General features: G+C 38.3%; 1 protein-coding gene across 2 annotated transcripts; it reads right to left on the minus strand.

The window, feature by feature from the left end:
- Positions 1–425: 425 nt before the first annotated feature.
- pxk (PX domain containing serine/threonine kinase) lies at positions 426–18,068 on the minus strand. 2 transcript variants are annotated; one of them, XM_068314276.1, is made up of 19 exons: positions 17,936–18,068; positions 15,303–15,353; positions 15,089–15,136; positions 13,215–13,401; positions 12,820–12,897; positions 11,917–11,990; positions 11,162–11,236; positions 10,184–10,288; positions 9,879–9,980; positions 9,525–9,686; positions 9,174–9,291; positions 8,984–9,062; positions 8,763–8,808; positions 8,581–8,658; positions 7,232–7,318; positions 6,520–6,580; positions 6,326–6,385; positions 4,888–4,915; positions 1,166–1,295 (listed from the first exon to the last, which is right to left on the minus strand). In XM_068314276.1, exons 1-18 carry the CDS (start codon positions 18,035–18,037, stop codon positions 4,899–4,901), a joined length of 1,530 nt encoding a protein of 509 aa, XP_068170377.1. In that variant the 5' UTR covers positions 18,038–18,068; the 3' UTR covers positions 1,166–1,295; positions 4,888–4,898. The 2 variants fall into 2 exon arrangements, with proteins under 2 accessions (XP_068170376.1, XP_068170377.1); XM_068314275.1 differs by lacking the exon at positions 4,888–4,915 and having other exon boundaries at positions 426–1,295.
- Between the last annotated feature and the right edge of the window lie 753 nt (positions 18,069–18,821).

An 18,821-nucleotide genomic window follows, 5' to 3' on the forward strand; every position in this document is an offset into this window, starting at 1 on the left:
AAAATTTAATTTTGCTCCACGAATGAAGTGAGAGTTACATAGACAAGAAAAATGATTACGTTTCAGGTGAATGCCTATTTCTTTGAGCTGTGTGTGTGTGTGTGTGTGTGTGTGTGTGTGTGTGTGTGTGTGTGTGTGCATGCGCTATGGCCCGTCTGTGCATCAAGTGTAAAAAGAATTTTCTCATTTGGGGATTAATAAAATTCCTAAATTAAAATAAATTAAAACAATTAACATCTCTTTTGTAATTTGAATCTTTTTTTCTTTAAATACCAGTAGATAAAAGAATATAAGAGCTTTAAAAATTTTCCCCTTTAAAAATACTTTCGTGTTTCAAGTCCACTAATAGATATATTCCATACTTGCTTAAGATGCAGAAACATGCCTTACTTCTAAAACAAAGGAGGTTATTAAAAAGCACTGGAAATATTTCTCACTTTTTTAATGAAAACTGTACTTTTCTGACAATTGAGATACAGAGAAAAACACAAACATTAATTCATACGGACTTTTTTACAGTTGGTTTTTGTTACAGACATCCTGCAGTGAAACAAACCCAGAGCCTGGTAGTTACACGTCAAGATCTGGGATGATTTCAACAAGGGGAAACCGGACCTCGTGTAAAGTTCTGTGCTTTTCCAGGAACAGAGGTGTTTGAATCTTGGGTCCAACAACAACATCATCATCATCATCAATCACCCAACTGGATGAAATATTTTGAGTGACTCCAGGGGTTCAAATTAAAATACATTCAATAATAGCCACAAATATTCAAAAGACTCAAATTTGAATTTACCAGCATTCCAAGCCGAACTTTGATGGTGGTGTCCAGGTGACAAAGCATTAAACCTTCAGCATTGTCTAGACTGAAGTTTTCCCTGCCCATCATTTACTCTTCTACACCACAGCAACCAATTTAAAAATTTAAAAGCAAATCCATAAAAACCAAATTGGTAGCTTCATATTGTGTGTGTGTGTGTGTGTGTGTGTGTGTGTGTGTGTGTTAGCAGTTTTTTTCCACGTCACATAGAGCAATGATATGAACCAGTGAACAATGCAGAGCCAGCGGGTCCATCATGTTGCCATGGTGACAGTTTGCAGGGCGAGGCGGGGTCAGATGATGGGCTGGCTACGGTCGGTGGTCTCAGCCTTCTTCAGTTTGCCTTTACTGAAGGTCTGAATGGAGCTGAGCAAAGCGGCGCGACTTTCCCCCCCCCCATCAGAGGAGGACGAAGGAGGAGAGGAAGAGGAGTCATCGAGCGCAGGAGGAAGAGGAGGTGGAGGAGCGGTCTCACCTGAAGGGAGAAGAATGAAACAGTGAGACAATATAAAATGACCTGTTTCAGGCAACACCCCAACAATTTCACCAGCAGCTGTTAGCACAAAGATTTATACCAGTTAACCCTTTCCTCCCTGACAGTCATCTGGTGCTGCTGCCCTATAAGATTCCTCCCCCAGGTGCAAAATAATGTTTTTAAAGTTTACAGAGATGAAGATTACAGGTAGTCTTCAACCTACAAACAAAAATTAATTTAGAGATGCTGTTCGTAAGTGGAACTGTTCATAAGATGCTATTTATTTTAATAATTAATAATATTATCATGAATTAATAAAATAATAACAAATTATAATTAATAATAATTATTTTAATAAATATTTTAATAAATAATTGAAATTTATTTCAATCTATAATTGCGGGTGGCATGGTGGCATCATGGGTAACGTTGTCGCAGTCTTTTCTGTTCAGAGAGGAAGGGTTGAGCTTTACAAGTCAATTTAGTCCCGATATTAACATCAAGACTAAACGCTTTGGTTCAATTGAAACACAAAACCAACAGCAACACCCCCCCCCCATAAAACACACACACACACACGCTCTTCAAAAAAAAATCCTCCAACCCAAGAATTAACACATGGCTGCAAGCTGTTTTCAGAGATCCCCATACTGCCAGTGGTTTTAGAGTATTTTGACCGATCTTTTGCGTTCCACACACTACTGTGTTCTCTGACTACATAAATACCAAAACTACCAGAACTAAGTCATCTGCAGTAAAACTTGATTTCACAAAAACCCACCAATTTTTTACCAAAAAACTAAGAAAACAGGCTTTTTGTAATAAACTCTCGAGCAGAGCACTGATTTAATTGCTAATATATTTTGCCTTACAAATACCTTAAACATATCGTCTTCTTTTAAACAACACTGAGAACAGGCTTTTGATGGTAAAATGACTTACAAATAAACAGCTATGTTCAACATCTTTATTTGACAAAGTACAGCTAAAGCTGATCTAGACAGATCTGCAGAAGCTCTGTGCTCTAGTGTTTGCATTGAAGGGAATATGATTCATCTGCTCCATGATCTTCATCATCTTTTGTCACAATTGTGACACTATGTCTCCCTAAACTACCTCAACACACACTCTGTACAAGTGTGAGCTGCCTGAATTAGTCTGACTCCCAGCGTTTCAACATTAACTCTCTCCTCTCCTTGGGTTTTCTTCTTCTAAAAACACCCTCCTATCCTACTACCTCCCACCTACAGGGGATCAGTCGTCACTACACCAGTGTAGACGTATGATATTGAGAGAGGAACTCCACCAGACCACCCCCCTGCCACCCCCCTGAGAAACATAAAATTGATAATGGCAGTCAACGGTTGGAAAACTTTTCCAGAATAAAGTCAACTGGATTTTCTGCCTCTCATCCAAGAAGCTTGAATTGTTGACAGCTGGTGGGGAGTTCCAGACTCTTAACCTGGTGGGACTGGGTGAGAATAACTGAAACACAGTTATATGGATTATAGATTATATTATATTATTCCTGGGATGGTTTTGTCATTTGCTCCATTACGTCATGCAGGTGAGGTTTGAGCTTCCTGGGGAGTGAGCATGTACGTACGAAGCGAACTAAACAAATGTGTGATGAATTAATTTCTGCTTAATTAAATTTTAAGTCTTAATTACTGTCAAACTGTGGTTCTAAATGTAATTAAGATTAAGATTAATTAATGTAGAAGTGAAGTAGGCTGAGAAGATCATTTTTGGAATCCATTTTCTAACACAACAGGGTAAATAAAGAAAATGTGATTTCTCAAACACTTTCAGGAAACGGCATTAAATCAACGTTATACAAGTTTATTTGTTATCTGAGTACTAAACTACACATTTTTTTTCTTGTTCAGTGAGAAAAATTCTGTCTCTGTTGGGGTCTAATATATACATGCACTTATTTTATTGTAACTATACTCGTTTGTTTCAATTACACTCAGATAATGTATTCAGTAGTATGTATAATTTATTTTAATTTGTTTTGTGCACTATTTTTATATTGCGATTAAGTCATTTTGAGGACAGAATGCAATATTTGCAATGTTTGAATTGATATGACATGGTCATGTTTAGCCAGTGTGGCAGAGTTCACCCTAGTCGGTGAAATAAACTTAAACAGCTGGCCTATATATGTAGCGTGTCTTCGCTAAAAATAATTAGTAAAAATTTAATAGAACGTTTTGTTGACACACAGTCATGTTAAAACCTGGAAGCATCTCTGTGGTAAAACTATTAAAGACTCGGTGGGCTTAGTGTTAGTAAAATAAATTGAGATGAAAACAATGATTTTAGAGAAGTAGAGAAAGAAATAAGATTCAGGATAAATATATAAATTCATAATTTTGACAAAAAAAATCTATTATTGAATAAAATTAACAATGAAGCAGATAGATTATAGATAGATGATAGACGGACACAATCACAACAATTACTTGATGAGGATCCTCAACAAACACCAGATTCCAGTGAATTTTAAGCAGAGCAACACCCCGAGTGGTCCACCCTAAAGACCCCACACCACAGTCAGAAGAGCAGCCTGGTCTTTCACCTTTTTACAATCATGTCAAATCTCCCTAAAACAACGACTCAGCAGATTAACCATGGTGAAGTGTGTCATGCTAATGAAACAGACACCCCTGAATTCAAAATTTTACCCTGACCTACACATTTTTGTACCTCCGGCTCTCTGAAAATGTATCTCAAAAAATAGTATCTCATCAGGTGTCAGAGATGTGTACCTAAAAATATATATACGTGAAATTTTGACCTTGACATAGTCTTTCAAGGTCAAGGTTATGATATAATTTTCTTCCCTTGCCTCCCTGAATATAACGCCGTTTGCTTTGTCTTTCTTTCTTATCCGGGTCCATAAATATGTGCAAAAAAATGTACAAAAGTTGAAATTTGACCTTGACCTAGTTTTCTCATCATCTCATTTTCATCCCCTTTGCTGCCTGAGTCATGTGCTTTTTCTTTCATCTTTGGTGGATTAACGGACGAACACACAAACACTGAGATGACAATACATCACCGCTTCTCAGGATGTAATGAAGACTCAGTGAAACTCAACGATGCCCTTTGACACCCCCTGGCACCCCCCTCGGTGCTCCCATCAACCATTATTGAGGAGCCAGATGGGTTTCAGCTATGGTCGGTGGAATATGAATAGCACTGACCACACCTCACAGGGTTAATAAGCTGGGACGAGACCAGCCACCTTCAGAAATGAAGAAGCCCCTCAGATGACACAGACTGCGCCCCTTCTTTCCCAAACCACCAAGGACAAGGATGAGGACTTAGAGGAGCACAAAGAAAGTTATTGAAACAGGGTTCCAATGACTTTCTATTTGAGTTAACCCCCTTGACCACTCCTCCTAGGTTACACACCAGGAACGTCCCACCACCCACTCAGAAATAAAGAAGCTTCTTGCATGAGAGGCAAAAGAAAACACGTGTCCCACTGACTTCATTCAACAGAGTCATCTGCCATGATGTGGAATCTTCACAGAAAATCATTTTTATTGTTATTACTGTACAAATGGACATTTTACTTTACCCAACATATGGTCAGAATGGAGAATGCTCTATGGTGGAGAGACAGCACAGGAATAAGAGAGGGAGATTACAGTTATCTGTTCAATGCAACAAGCATCATTTGTACACTACAGTAATCCCTCGTTACTCGCTGTTAATGCGTTTCAAGACCACCCACAAAAAACAAAATCCCGCAACATAGCGACCAAATATTTATTTTACCATTTATGGCAATTCCAACATTTATGAAGCAGTAACGTGCAGTGAGGTTCACGGCGGTGAGGCACCAACGTTAAAGTCGGTTCAATGAGTCAAACAGCAGGCGGGTAATTTACTGATCTGAAATTCGAAGCAGATCTTTAAGCTCCGACGTTCGTCTTCTTTTATTGATTAAATATTGTTTTGATCAATACGAAAAATCCGCAATGAGGTGAAGCCGCGCGTGTTGATGCGCGAATGCGCGAGGGATTACTGTACACACACACTATATATATATATATATATATATATATACACACATATATGTGTATATATATGTGTGTATATATACGTATATACATACACATATATATATGTACATATATGTGTATATAAATATACACACACATTTATATATGAGTATATACATATACACACATATATACGAGTATATATATATATATACACACACACATACACAAAAATACACACATATATACACGTTATATATATTATCTACTGCGTACACACACACGTACACACACACACACGTACACACACACACACACACATACACACAGTTCTTGGATGGGCTCACACACGGGTTTATAGCTCTTGAAGCGACAGTGCAAAATGGGGGTGGGGGTGTCTTTGGATCTGAAAGCCTCTGGAGTCTGGGAACAGTCATGGGGGTCATTTCCTGCTTTTGTGTTTCTGGTTCGTTTTCTAGATCTTTCTGTGGGGCTCGACAACATTTTGATGCACTTTGATCAGAAATTTCATCTCATGCTCCCACAAAAATAAAAATTCAGTCACTATACAATTGATGGAACTGCTCTTGATACGATCGAGGTGGATTAATATATTATTGATCTGGAACTACTCATGTGTTTTGTTGTCCGCAGGTAACTTTAGAAATACAGCCAGACTTTCACGTTAGGATCCAAATCCAACCTCAATGTTTCCAATCCTGCATTGAGCTACTGAAAGACTGACCAAAGTAAAGACGACACAAGAAAACATGATGGCAGATGAGGTGAGGAAAAAACAGGCTGGCAGGTGAAATTAAAAATATTAGTCACGCATGCAAACTTTAAATGAAATCTGTTGGCAGGAGCCCAGTGTAAATGATGAGGAAGCTGCTGCTGAGAATGCTGGGACACAAATGGTCTCAGCAGGTTCTCATCATGAAGGGGAAGCCAGCTAACGCTTGTACAAACCATCCAGAGAAACAGTAAGGATGGACAGACAGAGAGGCATACCTGTGGTGGATGGGGGAGTGGGAGAAGAGGGGCATGTAGGGGGGGAACTGGCTCCAGAACCTGAGAGCAAACAGACATCTGAAATCAATGACCATGTAATTTCCCCTTGCGGGGATCAATGAAGAATACTTCTTCTTTGTAACATTTATAACATTGCAATTTTATAATTCAAATTCTGAAAAGCGTTAAGATACCAGAGTTATTGTTTCTGATAGAAACGTCTTCTTCATTGTCATAAGCCGACTGTCTGGACTTCTGTAAGACACAAAAACACAGTTATAGAAGCTCGCTCACACACACACACACACACACACACACACACACACACACACACCTGGTATCGCTGTGGGCTTCAAGTCAAATACGGCCCTTCTAGTTTTTTACGCAACTTCTATACAGATAAAGCTCGTCTTACACATCGCGTCTCCTGGAACTAATTAATGACATCATTTGTTTCCAGGCTTAAGAAGAAGAAGAAATGGCGGGATTGGATTGGGAGCGGGAATCAAACCTCCGATCTACCGGCTGAGCTCCAAACCAAAAATAATCATTCCCAGTTCTGCACCGTACTTTATTTATGAATGCATTTCAATAATATTTGGTTCATACGAATCTATTTTCAGCTTACAGACAATTAAAATGTTATTTTTTGATACAGTAAAGAAAAAAAACGTCTTCAGTCGCTTCTCCCGTATTGTGGGTCACATGGGCGGTTTAATTCTTATTTATTGTACAGTAACATGATAATATGTGATTTTAACTTTACGAGTGATTTTACAATTCCAATATGTGGTATATATAAACATTGGAGTAAAATAACTTGAAATTGATTTTTGATTTTGATTTGTCCGTGTATTTTTTTAAAAAAACAGACGTCTTTTCCACTGTTGTCTTTAGAATCCCTACCTTCCTCGCCAGAATCTTCCTCCTCCTCTTCTCTTCATCCGAGCCGTGATGATACTGAGCTTTAATCAGTCTCTTGTGTTGGTGGATCTGAAATCACACATTACCAGACAAAATGATTTTCCATACATTACGGTGGCAATTTGTTTTAAAACTTCCTGATGCAACCTCAACATAAAACCTACAAGCATCACTGCTAGAGAGCTGAAACAAGTCAACAGATTTGAATTCTCCGCAGGAAAGTAGAAGTATTACTCTACATTGGGCTGTTTGTAAAATGCAAATTGAAATCAGAATAAAAGTCTTTTTCAACCCAAAGGAACAGCGTTTAGGACAAAAATGAAAGTGGAAGCGCGGTAGCACTGTTGCCTCACAGCAGCGATTCCACCCGGGTCTCCCCACGTCTGCGTGGATTCTCAGACTTCCTCCAGCCACCAAAAACCTGCAATTTAGTGGAACAGGTCACTCCTAACTGTCTGTAGTTCTGGTTTGAGTGTGACTGGTTCCATTCTGTGTGGCCCTGCTATGAACTGGTGTCTCACCAGAAACGAACCCCGTTTCTGGCCCCTAGCTATCTGGGATAGGGTCAAGCAGCTTGACCTGTGACCCGTAACTTCAAGTTTTGTGTTTGCAAAGAAATGACAAATAATTGCACAAAACCAAAAGGAATTTCCTTATCTATCTTTGCATAAAGCAGCTACAATTCCTCCCACTGCAAGTATTGTGTCATCATTACCCATAAGCCCACTGATGTTTACTAGAGAGATTGTTCACACAGCTGGTAAAATAAGTATTGAACACATCAGTGTTTTAGTTTTATATATATTTCGAAAAGGTGCTCATGACAAACTTTTCCACATATGCAGGTAACAACAAATGCAGCCCAAAAATGCAAAGAAATCAAACCTTAGATGTCCTCAAATGATGAGTAATGAAACGGGAAGATATGGGGGAAAAGTGTTGAACACGTGAAGAAATGAAGGTGCAAAAAAAAAAAGAAAAAACACCAATTTGAATCAGTAATCAAAGAGAAATCCTGATTCTTGTCAGGAAAATTAATATTTATCTGGTTCAGTTCCAACAGATGATAATAAAAATAGAAAAAGATGTCACACAAGAAACATCTCATGGTGAGTGAAAGCAAACGACTCGCTGAAGACCTTCACAACCTTGTTGTTTCAACACACTGATGACACTGGTTACATGAGGATTTCTCAACTTTGGAATGTTCCAATGAGCGTAGTTGGAGTCATAATGTAGAAACAACATCATTTCACCATGAAGTGGACTCAAACAGGAACTCTGTTCATTCAGAGGAATTAAAAGAATTCTCAGAAGAGTCGTCCACGCACCACTCTCTGCTCCTCCTGCAGCCTCCGCTCCAGAACCTCCTTTGCCGTCTTCAGTGCCTCTTTTAACCTGCTGGGAACCTGAAGGAGTGGAAAGGTGTATTCAAAGATTTTGTTTTTATAAAATTAAAGTAAATATGAAGTGAAAAAAATTTATAGAAAAACCTTTTAAAATAACCACTCACTTTAATTTGCAGTTTTTCTGACTGGACGTGCACGTCACTGAACAAGCTGGAAAAACACAAAATGTGAAGAATCAGCAACAAATAACTGTTTCCTAATTTCAGTTGTACAAATTGGTTTGTATGAGGAGTAACCTACATAAACCAAGAGTTATATAAACATTTTAGGTGGGACAGACTTTTACTGCAACAAACATTTACAACAAGACGACAGGTGAACTCACGGTGTCTGCATCAGCTCTGACACGGTCGGCATTCCGCTCTTACAGGCCTCTGTGGACAGAATGGACCGCAGCACCGACTCTACACACACACACACACACACACACACACACACACAGTAAACTTTATGTTTCATGAGGCACAAAGATGACACAACAGCAATGTTGCTTGCGTAAATCAATCTCTACTAACCCACAGATGTGTGGGGGGCAGCTGGGTACTCATCGACGGGGACGCGGTCTGGCAGTTGTCCGTATGTCATTTCATACAGTAGATGTCCAAAGCAGAAGACATCAATGTTCTCTGTGGTCTGAAAACACAAAAACATTCATTAGAAATGTTTGAATGACATAATATGGTTGTTGAAAATTTTTAGTTACGTCCCAGAAACTAGAAAAATACTGAATATTTAAAATCTGCTCTGGAAATGAAAACATCTCCATCCGCCTCCCCAATCTGCTCACAGCAGAGAAATAATGTGTCTTTAGGTGTGTATTAATAGGTGTGTTTTTGTGACTCAGGTCAAAAGGAGTGTGAACAAACTTTTATCTTTCTCAACTGGGTGAATGCAGGTCGCAGCGCGGAGGGAACTCCCAGCATGCCGTTCTCTACGTCCAAAAGTCGACACACACCGTCGTCCACGATCACGTTGGAAGCGTGTAAGTGACCGTAAAATATACCGCTATCATGGAGGAGCCTTAGGCCCTGCAGACACGCGCACACACACACACACACACACACACACACACACACACACACACACACCTCTCGTAACAACTTTCTGGTATAAACAGTTCATTTCTGTCCATTTGGGGCGGCAGCAGCTCAGTCCACTAGGTCTTAAAATACTTCACATTTCCATTTCACGTGACAGGTGTTCTTGTGTGTAACACACACCTCCAGGATCTGACGGCCGTATAGTTTAATGTGCTGAAGTTCAAGACTCTGATTCTTCTTTGGGTTGCCGTACTTTTTCAGATAACTCTCTCTCGGTTTCACCTGAAAGGAGGAAGCGGTGAAACAGAACAAAATGTCAAATCCTTGGTCCATCTGTTGTTTCTTTAGAGAATTACATGTTTGATTGTACTTGAAAAACTAGATGTAATGTAAGGAAGGGACAACAGTATCCCTTTCCTCTATGTTTCTAGAAGGGGATAAGAATAAATCAGCACAAAGTAACCAACAAACTCTTGCACACACACCTTATAAATGTGGTCCCTCAGAGAGCCTCGGTCACTGAACGGCCGAATGAGGAGGGCTGAAGACTCGCTGCTGCTGGCGAACAGCAGAGGACCGACGTACGGCGTCTGGAGAGAAACACATTTACCATCCAATTAGGATTACCTTCTGTTCTGTTAAAGGACAAATCAGAATGCGTTTTATTAATAGTTAAACAGTCGAACCTCAAGATACACGTTTAATCTCGGGGGAACCTGGCGTTGGGGCGGCAGCGGCTCAGCAGTAGAGCGTCCAATGTTCCCAAGATCGTGACTAAGAACTATGTGTGACCTGGAGGGTGCAACTAATTTCCTTTTGGGGATCAATATAGCACATAAAAAAATTTTAAAAATCAATAAAATTAAAGATAATCCTTTCTGTGAGAATGAGCTTAGTTCCGTTCAAAAGAACTAAGATTACTGAGTTCTTTTAAATCAGTTTCTTTTAATCCGTTCCAGCCTTGAAAAAGAGCCCCAAACCCTCTAAATTATGCATTTAAAAAAAACAAACATTTTTTAACAACTAATTGACAAGTAGAGTTTATCTGTGTATAATCAATTAGAAACAACTTATGTAAACAATGATAAAGAATATTTAAAAATATAAAAGTCACAGGAACACATCAGCTACTTCTTCACTCCACAACAATGAGATCCGGTCTCAACTGACTTTGTATCCATCCGCCAACACCCGGTAAAAATGAGATCCGGTCTGTTGATGTTGTATCCATCCACCAACTAGCGGTGGTGTCCTGAAGCACGGCTCGTGTCTCAGATTTTGCTTTTATGTCGACCAAAACTATAGACAGAGCGACGGCTCGTATCTCAAAAACTCGTATGTGGAGCAGCTCGTATCTCGAGGTCCGACTGTATTATTAAAACATCTACACGTCACCAAAATTGAACGTGCAACATTTGAAAGAAGCCATGTTTTGCTTTGTTTGCCTGGTTTTGTGTACGTACAGACTGGCTGGTCAGCAGCTTCATGGCTGAATGAAGGTCTTTGTCCGACAGGAACTTATCAGGACCCAGATCCACCTACAACATACAATCAGTCATCCTAAACCAGTCAACAAATCAGGTTTGATCAAAAAAACGCATTTAAAGGCCATTTTCAGTTTAACTGAAGAAAGAAAATAAAACACACACACTCCGAGTCCCTTCAGTCAGATGAACAGAGAGGAGTTCACTCCAGTCCCAGTGTTTACAGATTTCTCTGATTGAATTTAGATGAACAAACATTTACCCTGGTATTGATCCACATGTCAAATACTCCAGAATGGATGCTTTTATCTTCTAATTTCCATTAACAAATTTCTTGTTCCTCATGAACAGCAGTTAAGATTTTAGAAAAGACTTTTTTGGTAATACTCGGAATGTGTTTTATGAATTTAGTCAGTTTGATAAAACTCATCTCTGCAGTTCCAAATGGTGCCAAAGACTTTAAAATGTTTCATTTAATCAAACTTTAAATATCATTAACTTGATTTCAACAGTTATTATAATATGAAGAATTAAAGAAATCTCATGTTATCATGTAATATCATCATATTATATTATCAATACAAACAAAAACACACTTGGCATAAATGTCTATTTAAAAGACTTGGCTGTACACTTATCTTGGACTTTCCATAATGCAGCCATGCCTAATATTTAATACAATTATGACAACAAGCATAAATAACATCACATGGAAGGATTTTTATTATACCTACCCAGCTCAGCAGATACCTCTCCTTGGGCTGATCTCTGTTTCTGATCAAAAAATATTTCTTTCTGATTCTCCAACCTAAAAAACAGGTAAAGAGAAAAAGACCTCAAGTATGTAAATAAGAATAAAACACTAACATTATTCAACTTAAAATAGCCCCAGAGCAACACCTTTAGAGCAACACCTCAATCTTACAAAAAAAAAGTGAGTTCATAAGTAAAAAAACAGGGTTTTTGCAGATTTAATTCTTTGACAGTCGGTTGTGTTTGTGGTCATAATTCAATAACGACAAATATCAGCTGATAACTCCAACAATCCTTGAACAGAAGAGTTAATATTATCATTATTATTCATCTAAGAATACTTATTCTTATATATAATAATTGCAGAAAAATTGACTGAATTTATTTTCAAAATTTTAATTCAAGTTTTCATTAAATATATTGGCTTATTTTTTAATTTTTTGTATCAATAATTTCCCTCTAAATCAGTTTTAATTAACTGAAGAGCCCTCAGCTTCAGGGGGGCGACACCCCTAACCACTGGTTCAAAGTTAACAGCTCAACTGTAATTCTTATCTTATTATTTCAGGTTTTATCAGCAAATTGAATGAGAAAGGAGACAGGCTGAAGCCAAACGGAGTGGGAACAGGTTTCACAACAACACACTGTCTGCAGCCTGAAAACCCACTGATGTGATTACAGGTCATCTAATCACTGATGATGGATTAATCAATGCTGGGGTCACAGTCGCTGGTGAAACCATCACCATCACTCAGACGACCCTCTTTCTGCAGGACAGAACGTGAGAGCTGCAGCTTTAATAAAAGTGTGTAACGGAACATCACCATATTCGCATCAGTGCTGAATAAAGTTTTCAGATTCAAAAAGCTGATTTTAAATCATACCGACGTCTCTGAGGGGCTCCAGGACCTCCCACTTTGGGTCTGACCTGAAGAACATGGAGACCTGCTGCAGGGCGATCTCTGAGAGACACACACAGACACACACAGACACACACACACACATTATTTTAGAATTACATAGATATTATGGTGCTTTCATACAACAGCTTTTGTCTCTGTAAACCTAATACAACACAACAGAGTCCTGATGTGAATCTACCCACACACCATCGAGCTATAATTCAAATGTCATTATTAGCAAGTTAACATAATTACTTAACAGTTAAATAACTAATCTTAAACTAATCTCAGGGCTTCAATCACAAATCTGGCAGTAAATCTTTGTCATAGTCAGTTTGTAAAGATCACTTGTGAATCCTGGATCAGTGAGAATGAACCTGTGTAGTTGGTGGAATAGTTGTTGGGGTCCAGGAACTTCTTGACAGGCAGGGAGCTGCAGATCAGGAAATTCTGTGTGATGGTGTCCAGGTAGGTCTGCAGTCCTCTCTGCCTCTCTGCTATGAACTCTCGCTCCATGTTTCCAATGAGCTTCTTCGGAGGAAGAGGGAGATTGATGCCACACGCCTGGAGAGAAAGAGGGCAGGAGTTGAGATTAGAACAAATAATTATCCCTTTTCTCTGAGGCTGACGTCAGCGTGAGAACCCGAAAAGGATAAAAGCAGGAAAACCATCAGCAGAAAAACTGCTCACTTCCTGTTATCCAGGATTGTAATGACTTATCAAAAGACACCAAACTCCTGATTTTCTCTTTCAGGCCCAGCCTTTATTATAACACACCATACAAACAGTATGAACTGGACTAGTGACCACCACTATGACGTGACCACACGCTCATGATGATCCCTTTTTCACAAGTTCAGGTTTCCTGTAAGCAATCAGCACATCTGGAGAACCTGCATGTGGACAAAGGTTAAGCTAAACACTGAACACACAAACAGTGTCAAGCTGGACAGCAACTAGTCAGATGTTTTATTTTATTTTATATTTTACTTTATTTTATTTCATTTTAATTATTTATTTTATATTTTATTTACAATTTTATTAATTATTTTTATTTTTTCAGTTACTTAAAATAATTCAAATAACACAAGTAGCCAAAAAAGACAAAATGACAAAATATATATTCTAAACAGTGTCAAGCCGGACAGCAACTAGTCAGTTATTTTTTAGATGTTTTATTTAATTTTATATTTAATTTTCTTTATTTTATTTCATTTTAATCATTTATTTTATATTTTATTTTATTTATAATTTTTTTTTTTTAGTTACTTAAAATAACTTAAATGTCACAAGTAGTCAAACAATACAAAATGAGAAAATATGCATTCTTGTTTCTACATAAAAGTTAAAAACTTAACGGATTTTAACTTGATCCAGCCTGCAGAATAAAAAGATAATTTCCCTTTAGGATTACAGTAATAAAGTATCCATCCATCTCTTAAAATTACACAGAAGATAAAACTTGTGTTCATCTTTGACCCCTGGTTACGAGTGTCACGTGTTTAAGAGCAGTGAGCCGTTTCGTGTCACACACTTCACACACTGGCGGATGTTTTTGACACTAAATAAAAATGTACAGTAGAAATACAGATTTGGGACAGAACAGTTTTAGTTTCTTCTCTTCTGATTCCATTTTTTTTATATTGACGCCACTTCCCTGGTCATTTTCTAAATAAATTTGTCAGCCATAACCCATATTTTCCTTTCCTTTCAGGCAGCCACTGGTTTCAGCTTACTGATTTATGAGACCTTGTGATTTATCTAAATCACATTAGAAGTAAAGTCTATCTTGTCAGTTGAGGTAGTTTAAGCGCTCGGTACGACAGTGGAACCTGCGTGACAAGAATCCCATCAGCTCCAAATAACCTGTAAAATTGTGTCGGTTGCCTCTCAATAAAATTTGAAATTATTTTAATCAAACTGGGTACTGAGTCAAGCTGAGCATGAACACAGAACACTGCAGACTGGGACGACCCTGAAATTTTGACAATTATTTTTTTATTCCAGTGGAATATTGATGTTTGTGTAAATTATTTGAGTCTAATTGTGTTGTTTTCAGTCATGGTAAGGTAATGGGGAGCCAGATTAAAATACATTTCAGAGTGATTTTAGCAAGGCACGTGTTTATGGTGAGCAGCATAAGGAAAAAATGAAAAATGGCTGGAAAAGTGTCCAGATTCATTCTTCAAGAAAAACAGCAGCGAGAATTCATGTCTGGGACGATTCGTGTTCCTGATTGTTTTTGACTCACCATCAGGCTGCTGTTGAGGACGTCAAAGTCACTGTAACGTCGAATCACCTGCAACACACACACACACAACCAGTTACTGACAGGATGTCTCAAAATGACCAGTTCATCTCCGTCCACGCTCTTACTGGTCTGTATTTCTGCCAGACAAACTAATCAATCGGCCGTGCAGAGATCTCTGTGACTTCACATCCAGCATTGTGATTGGTGCATTTACCTGCCAGGAATTGTCTGTAGACACGCCCCTCTGGACTCGGATGATGTATTCCTGAGAGACATTAAACAAAGAAGCTATCAGACACTAAATATAGACGAATGGTTGAAACGATGAGATGCATTGCAGACAAGTCACATTCCATTTCAAAGAAAGAAAAGTGGAAAAAGTCTTTGAATGTGATGATATTTTACAGAAAGTCAGCAAACATTAGAGAAGTCATCAATTATGTGACAAAAAATGTGTTAAACCAGTGGCAACTGGTACTGTAGATAATGGCTGTGAATTTGTCCTAGAAGAACAGAATAAAATGGGTCGTTCAAGACTTTGTTCAGAAGAAGAGCGTTCTTTGATTGAGAAGTTAATAAAAGAAGGAAAACCTATAAAGAAGTGTTCAACTAAAATTCTATCAAACGGTTTAAAATTGCAGCAAAATCCAGAAAGTTGTGGAAGAAAAAAAACCCAAAACTTTTCAAATGGATCAGAGAATAACCAAATGGTGGTCCATGCGTCATGATATGGGATGTTTCTCATACTATAGTGTTGGTCCTATTTATCACACACAAGGCATCTTGGATCACTTTGAGTGAATCAGAAAACTGGAAGTACTCATGTTTCTATATGTTGAAGAAATGCAAATGAAATTAATTTTTGAAATAGAACATGATGTGTCCCCAAAGCATTTGTGTGCATTAAATGAAAAATTATTTGAAGAATTCTGAGGTTTACTCAAATTTTTAGACACAATACTATTATTATGAATATGAACGTAACTGTATATGCATGCACTTGATTGACGGATGACTAGAGTGTGCTCTTAATTTCCTTTCGGGGATCAGACCAGGATATAAAATTTAAAAAGATATTTTAAAAAGATACAGGGGTTAGCTTGATGTCACAACAAAACAAGTAATTTATGGATAAAATAGAAAGTATTGCAAAAACATCACCATTTAATGAAAAATGTTTTATAACAAAATCACTGTGAAAAGATTATATTGCATGTTTAAGCGTCTGATCTTCTAAAAAAAATCATGGTAAAACTATTAGCTTAAGAATAGAAGCTAACACTTTTAGTTCCAATGTTACAGAATTGATTTCAGCTGAAAAAGATGTAATTAATTTATTTCAAAATCAATCTGGGATCTTCAGGAGACTTAGGTATGAAGTATGATTTTGTGCTAAAAATTTTCACTAATTCAGTTGTACAGGAGGATGCTGCAAAACTGGTTCAATGTAGAGTTTCTGAATGTTTGACAGAGAAAACTTGAAATCGTCAGCATGGGGCTGAGCAGATAATGACTGAATGTTCTATAAGGTAGATAAATGACTAAAACCTACCAAGTACTTTGTAAAAGTTTCTCTCATGTTTCACACAGTGTGATTTTATGTGCCCTGGTTTATTTGATGAAAGGTTTAGATTCCAGTTTCAATCATACCTTTTTGAATTTGCTGTGCTTTTCCTGAATTGTGGGGTTGCTCCAGCAACCCCACAACTGAAAATGAATAAACGAATGCATGAACCAACATTTATAATTTATTCTACAGTAAATGTAGAGACATACAGGGATGGACAGACTGACTTCAGTCTGCAGTAATACAGTAAAAACAAAACAGTCTTCAGAGTCATATTCTGAAAGAAGGGAATCTAATAATTGTTATTTACTGTATTCATCTAATTACTAAATCAATCTGCTTTCATCTCCCCGGTGACCTTTGACTCTGTCTCAACAGTCTGTCTCAACAACACAATTATGGATGCTTGTAACTGCCATACTAAACTAATTGATTAGTTCAACTGATCTCAATTTTAAAAAAATCAATGCACGACTGTCACGACCTCATAAATGGCAAATTGGAGAAAAAGTTGTTGACTCTTCACAAGAGTTAAATCATCTCACGCCCTTGGACTGTTTTTGTGAGTTTTATCTGATCCATAATATTTTTACAGTCATTATAATTAAACAGAGTTCACGTACAGAGAAGCAATAAAAACACCTCCTTCACGGCAGCCTCGTGATCCTGAAATTGTCAGGGCAAATAAAATCTAGGCAGTTTTCTCTCTCTCTTTTTGTTATTGCAGTGTTTTAGTTGATACTGATAGAAAGAAAGGGGGGATTTTATAAAAGATCATTCAACCAAATTTAGAACGACCATAAATGGCTTTAAATAACATCTTGGTTTGTCAACAGAGGACCAGTGGTGAGCAAGTAGCTAGAATTTACTACAGTCCTGAACGCACCACGACTCGACGGGTCAGCGGGCCTTTCCTCCAATCAGCCGCTCCGAACTCTGCGGGATCAGCGGGTTGCTGGGAGCCAGAGTTTCCTGGAAATTGCTTAATCACTGATGACGCTTGAAGATTCAGCGTCAACAGTTTTCTAAATGTTTGTGTGTTAAAACCAAACTATCAGGTGAAACCTACAATTCTTTGGTCTTCGGGTGTGGTTTGAGTTGATGTCGGGAATAAAACAGAATAGCGCGTCTGCGACTGGAAATTACGACGCAACGTCAGTTTTCGCCGCCCCCTCGTACGTGACTTGTCTAAAACACTGGCCGCCTGCCTGCACCGGAACACGGAACGTTTACAGGTGAGCGCCACACCGGTAAAACTCAACAGGTATTTATTTACTCACCGTGTGGGATTGCAGGTTCTGGCTGGTTTCGATCACCGCCGTTAAGGGAACGGTGTCGTCCAGCAGCGGCTTGCCGAGGGACGGCTTCTCCTGGAAAGACATGTCGAAGGACGGATGAGGACCGACCCGTCCGAGCGGCGGCCCGTCACTGACTCCACAGGCTGGTGAGGAAACACCGACAGTCCGCAGACTGGCTGCTAGCTTAGATGGACTGTAACCAGGAAGCGCTGCTCCGTCACAGACGCTCCGCCGACGGGATTGGACGTTTGGAAACCACGTGACGCCCCTCGACCAATGCCTGGACGAAACGAGAAAGTCAATAATCACAGTTAAAGATTGCAAATGTGAATAACTATTTTTCTATCACTGTGAAGGGTAGCTGGTGATGAAAATATAAGCATAGGTATATTTATTTTAAGCATATTCAGTCACAAATGATTTTAAATAATGTCATGCAAATATTTAATGTTTACATGGGCTATTCTGCTTCTACTTATTTTACTATGTGAGCTGGGTGAATAGGAAAACCACAAAAATATTAGCAATTATAGAAAAAAATGGTCTGACAAATAATTGCAGTGCAAACCACAACTCGTTTCAGCTTTCAAAGATGTCATATCTTCTTGTGTGTAAAATGTATTCACTATTGTGAAATATTTATCTCAACTTAAGGATGAAATTTTGTAAAAGGCAACAAATATTCATAGCATTTTCCAGATTGAACCTGAGACAGCAGACAGTCAAACAAGAGTCAATCATGAGTTAACCAGTCAAACGTGACTCAATCATGACTGAAACGAGCCAAACATGGGAAAAACAGGCCGACCAGGTTATAATTCACAATTGTTGAGGTTCTTAGTTCAACTTTCCAACAACAAATATAATT

The sequence above is a fragment of the Antennarius striatus genome, chromosome 5 (genome assembly GCF_040054535.1).
Source record: "Antennarius striatus isolate MH-2024 chromosome 5, ASM4005453v1, whole genome shotgun sequence".
Lineage (NCBI taxonomy): Eukaryota > Metazoa > Chordata > Actinopteri > Lophiiformes > Antennariidae > Antennarius > Antennarius striatus.

Coding starts and splice junctions, on each gene's coding strand:
- pxk (XM_068314275.1), bottom strand. CDS start 18,037: ATGTCTTTCCAGGAGAAGCCGTCCCTCGGCAAGCCGCTGCTGGACGAC. Junction 9,687..9,878: donor ACGGCCGTCAGATCCTGGAG/GTGTGTGTTACA, acceptor GCGTGTCTGCAG/GGCCTAAGGCTCCTCCATGA. Junction 1,296..6,325: donor CACTCCCCCATCCACCACAG/GTATGCCTCTCT, acceptor TTCTCCCTTCAG/GTGAGACCGCTCCTCCACCT.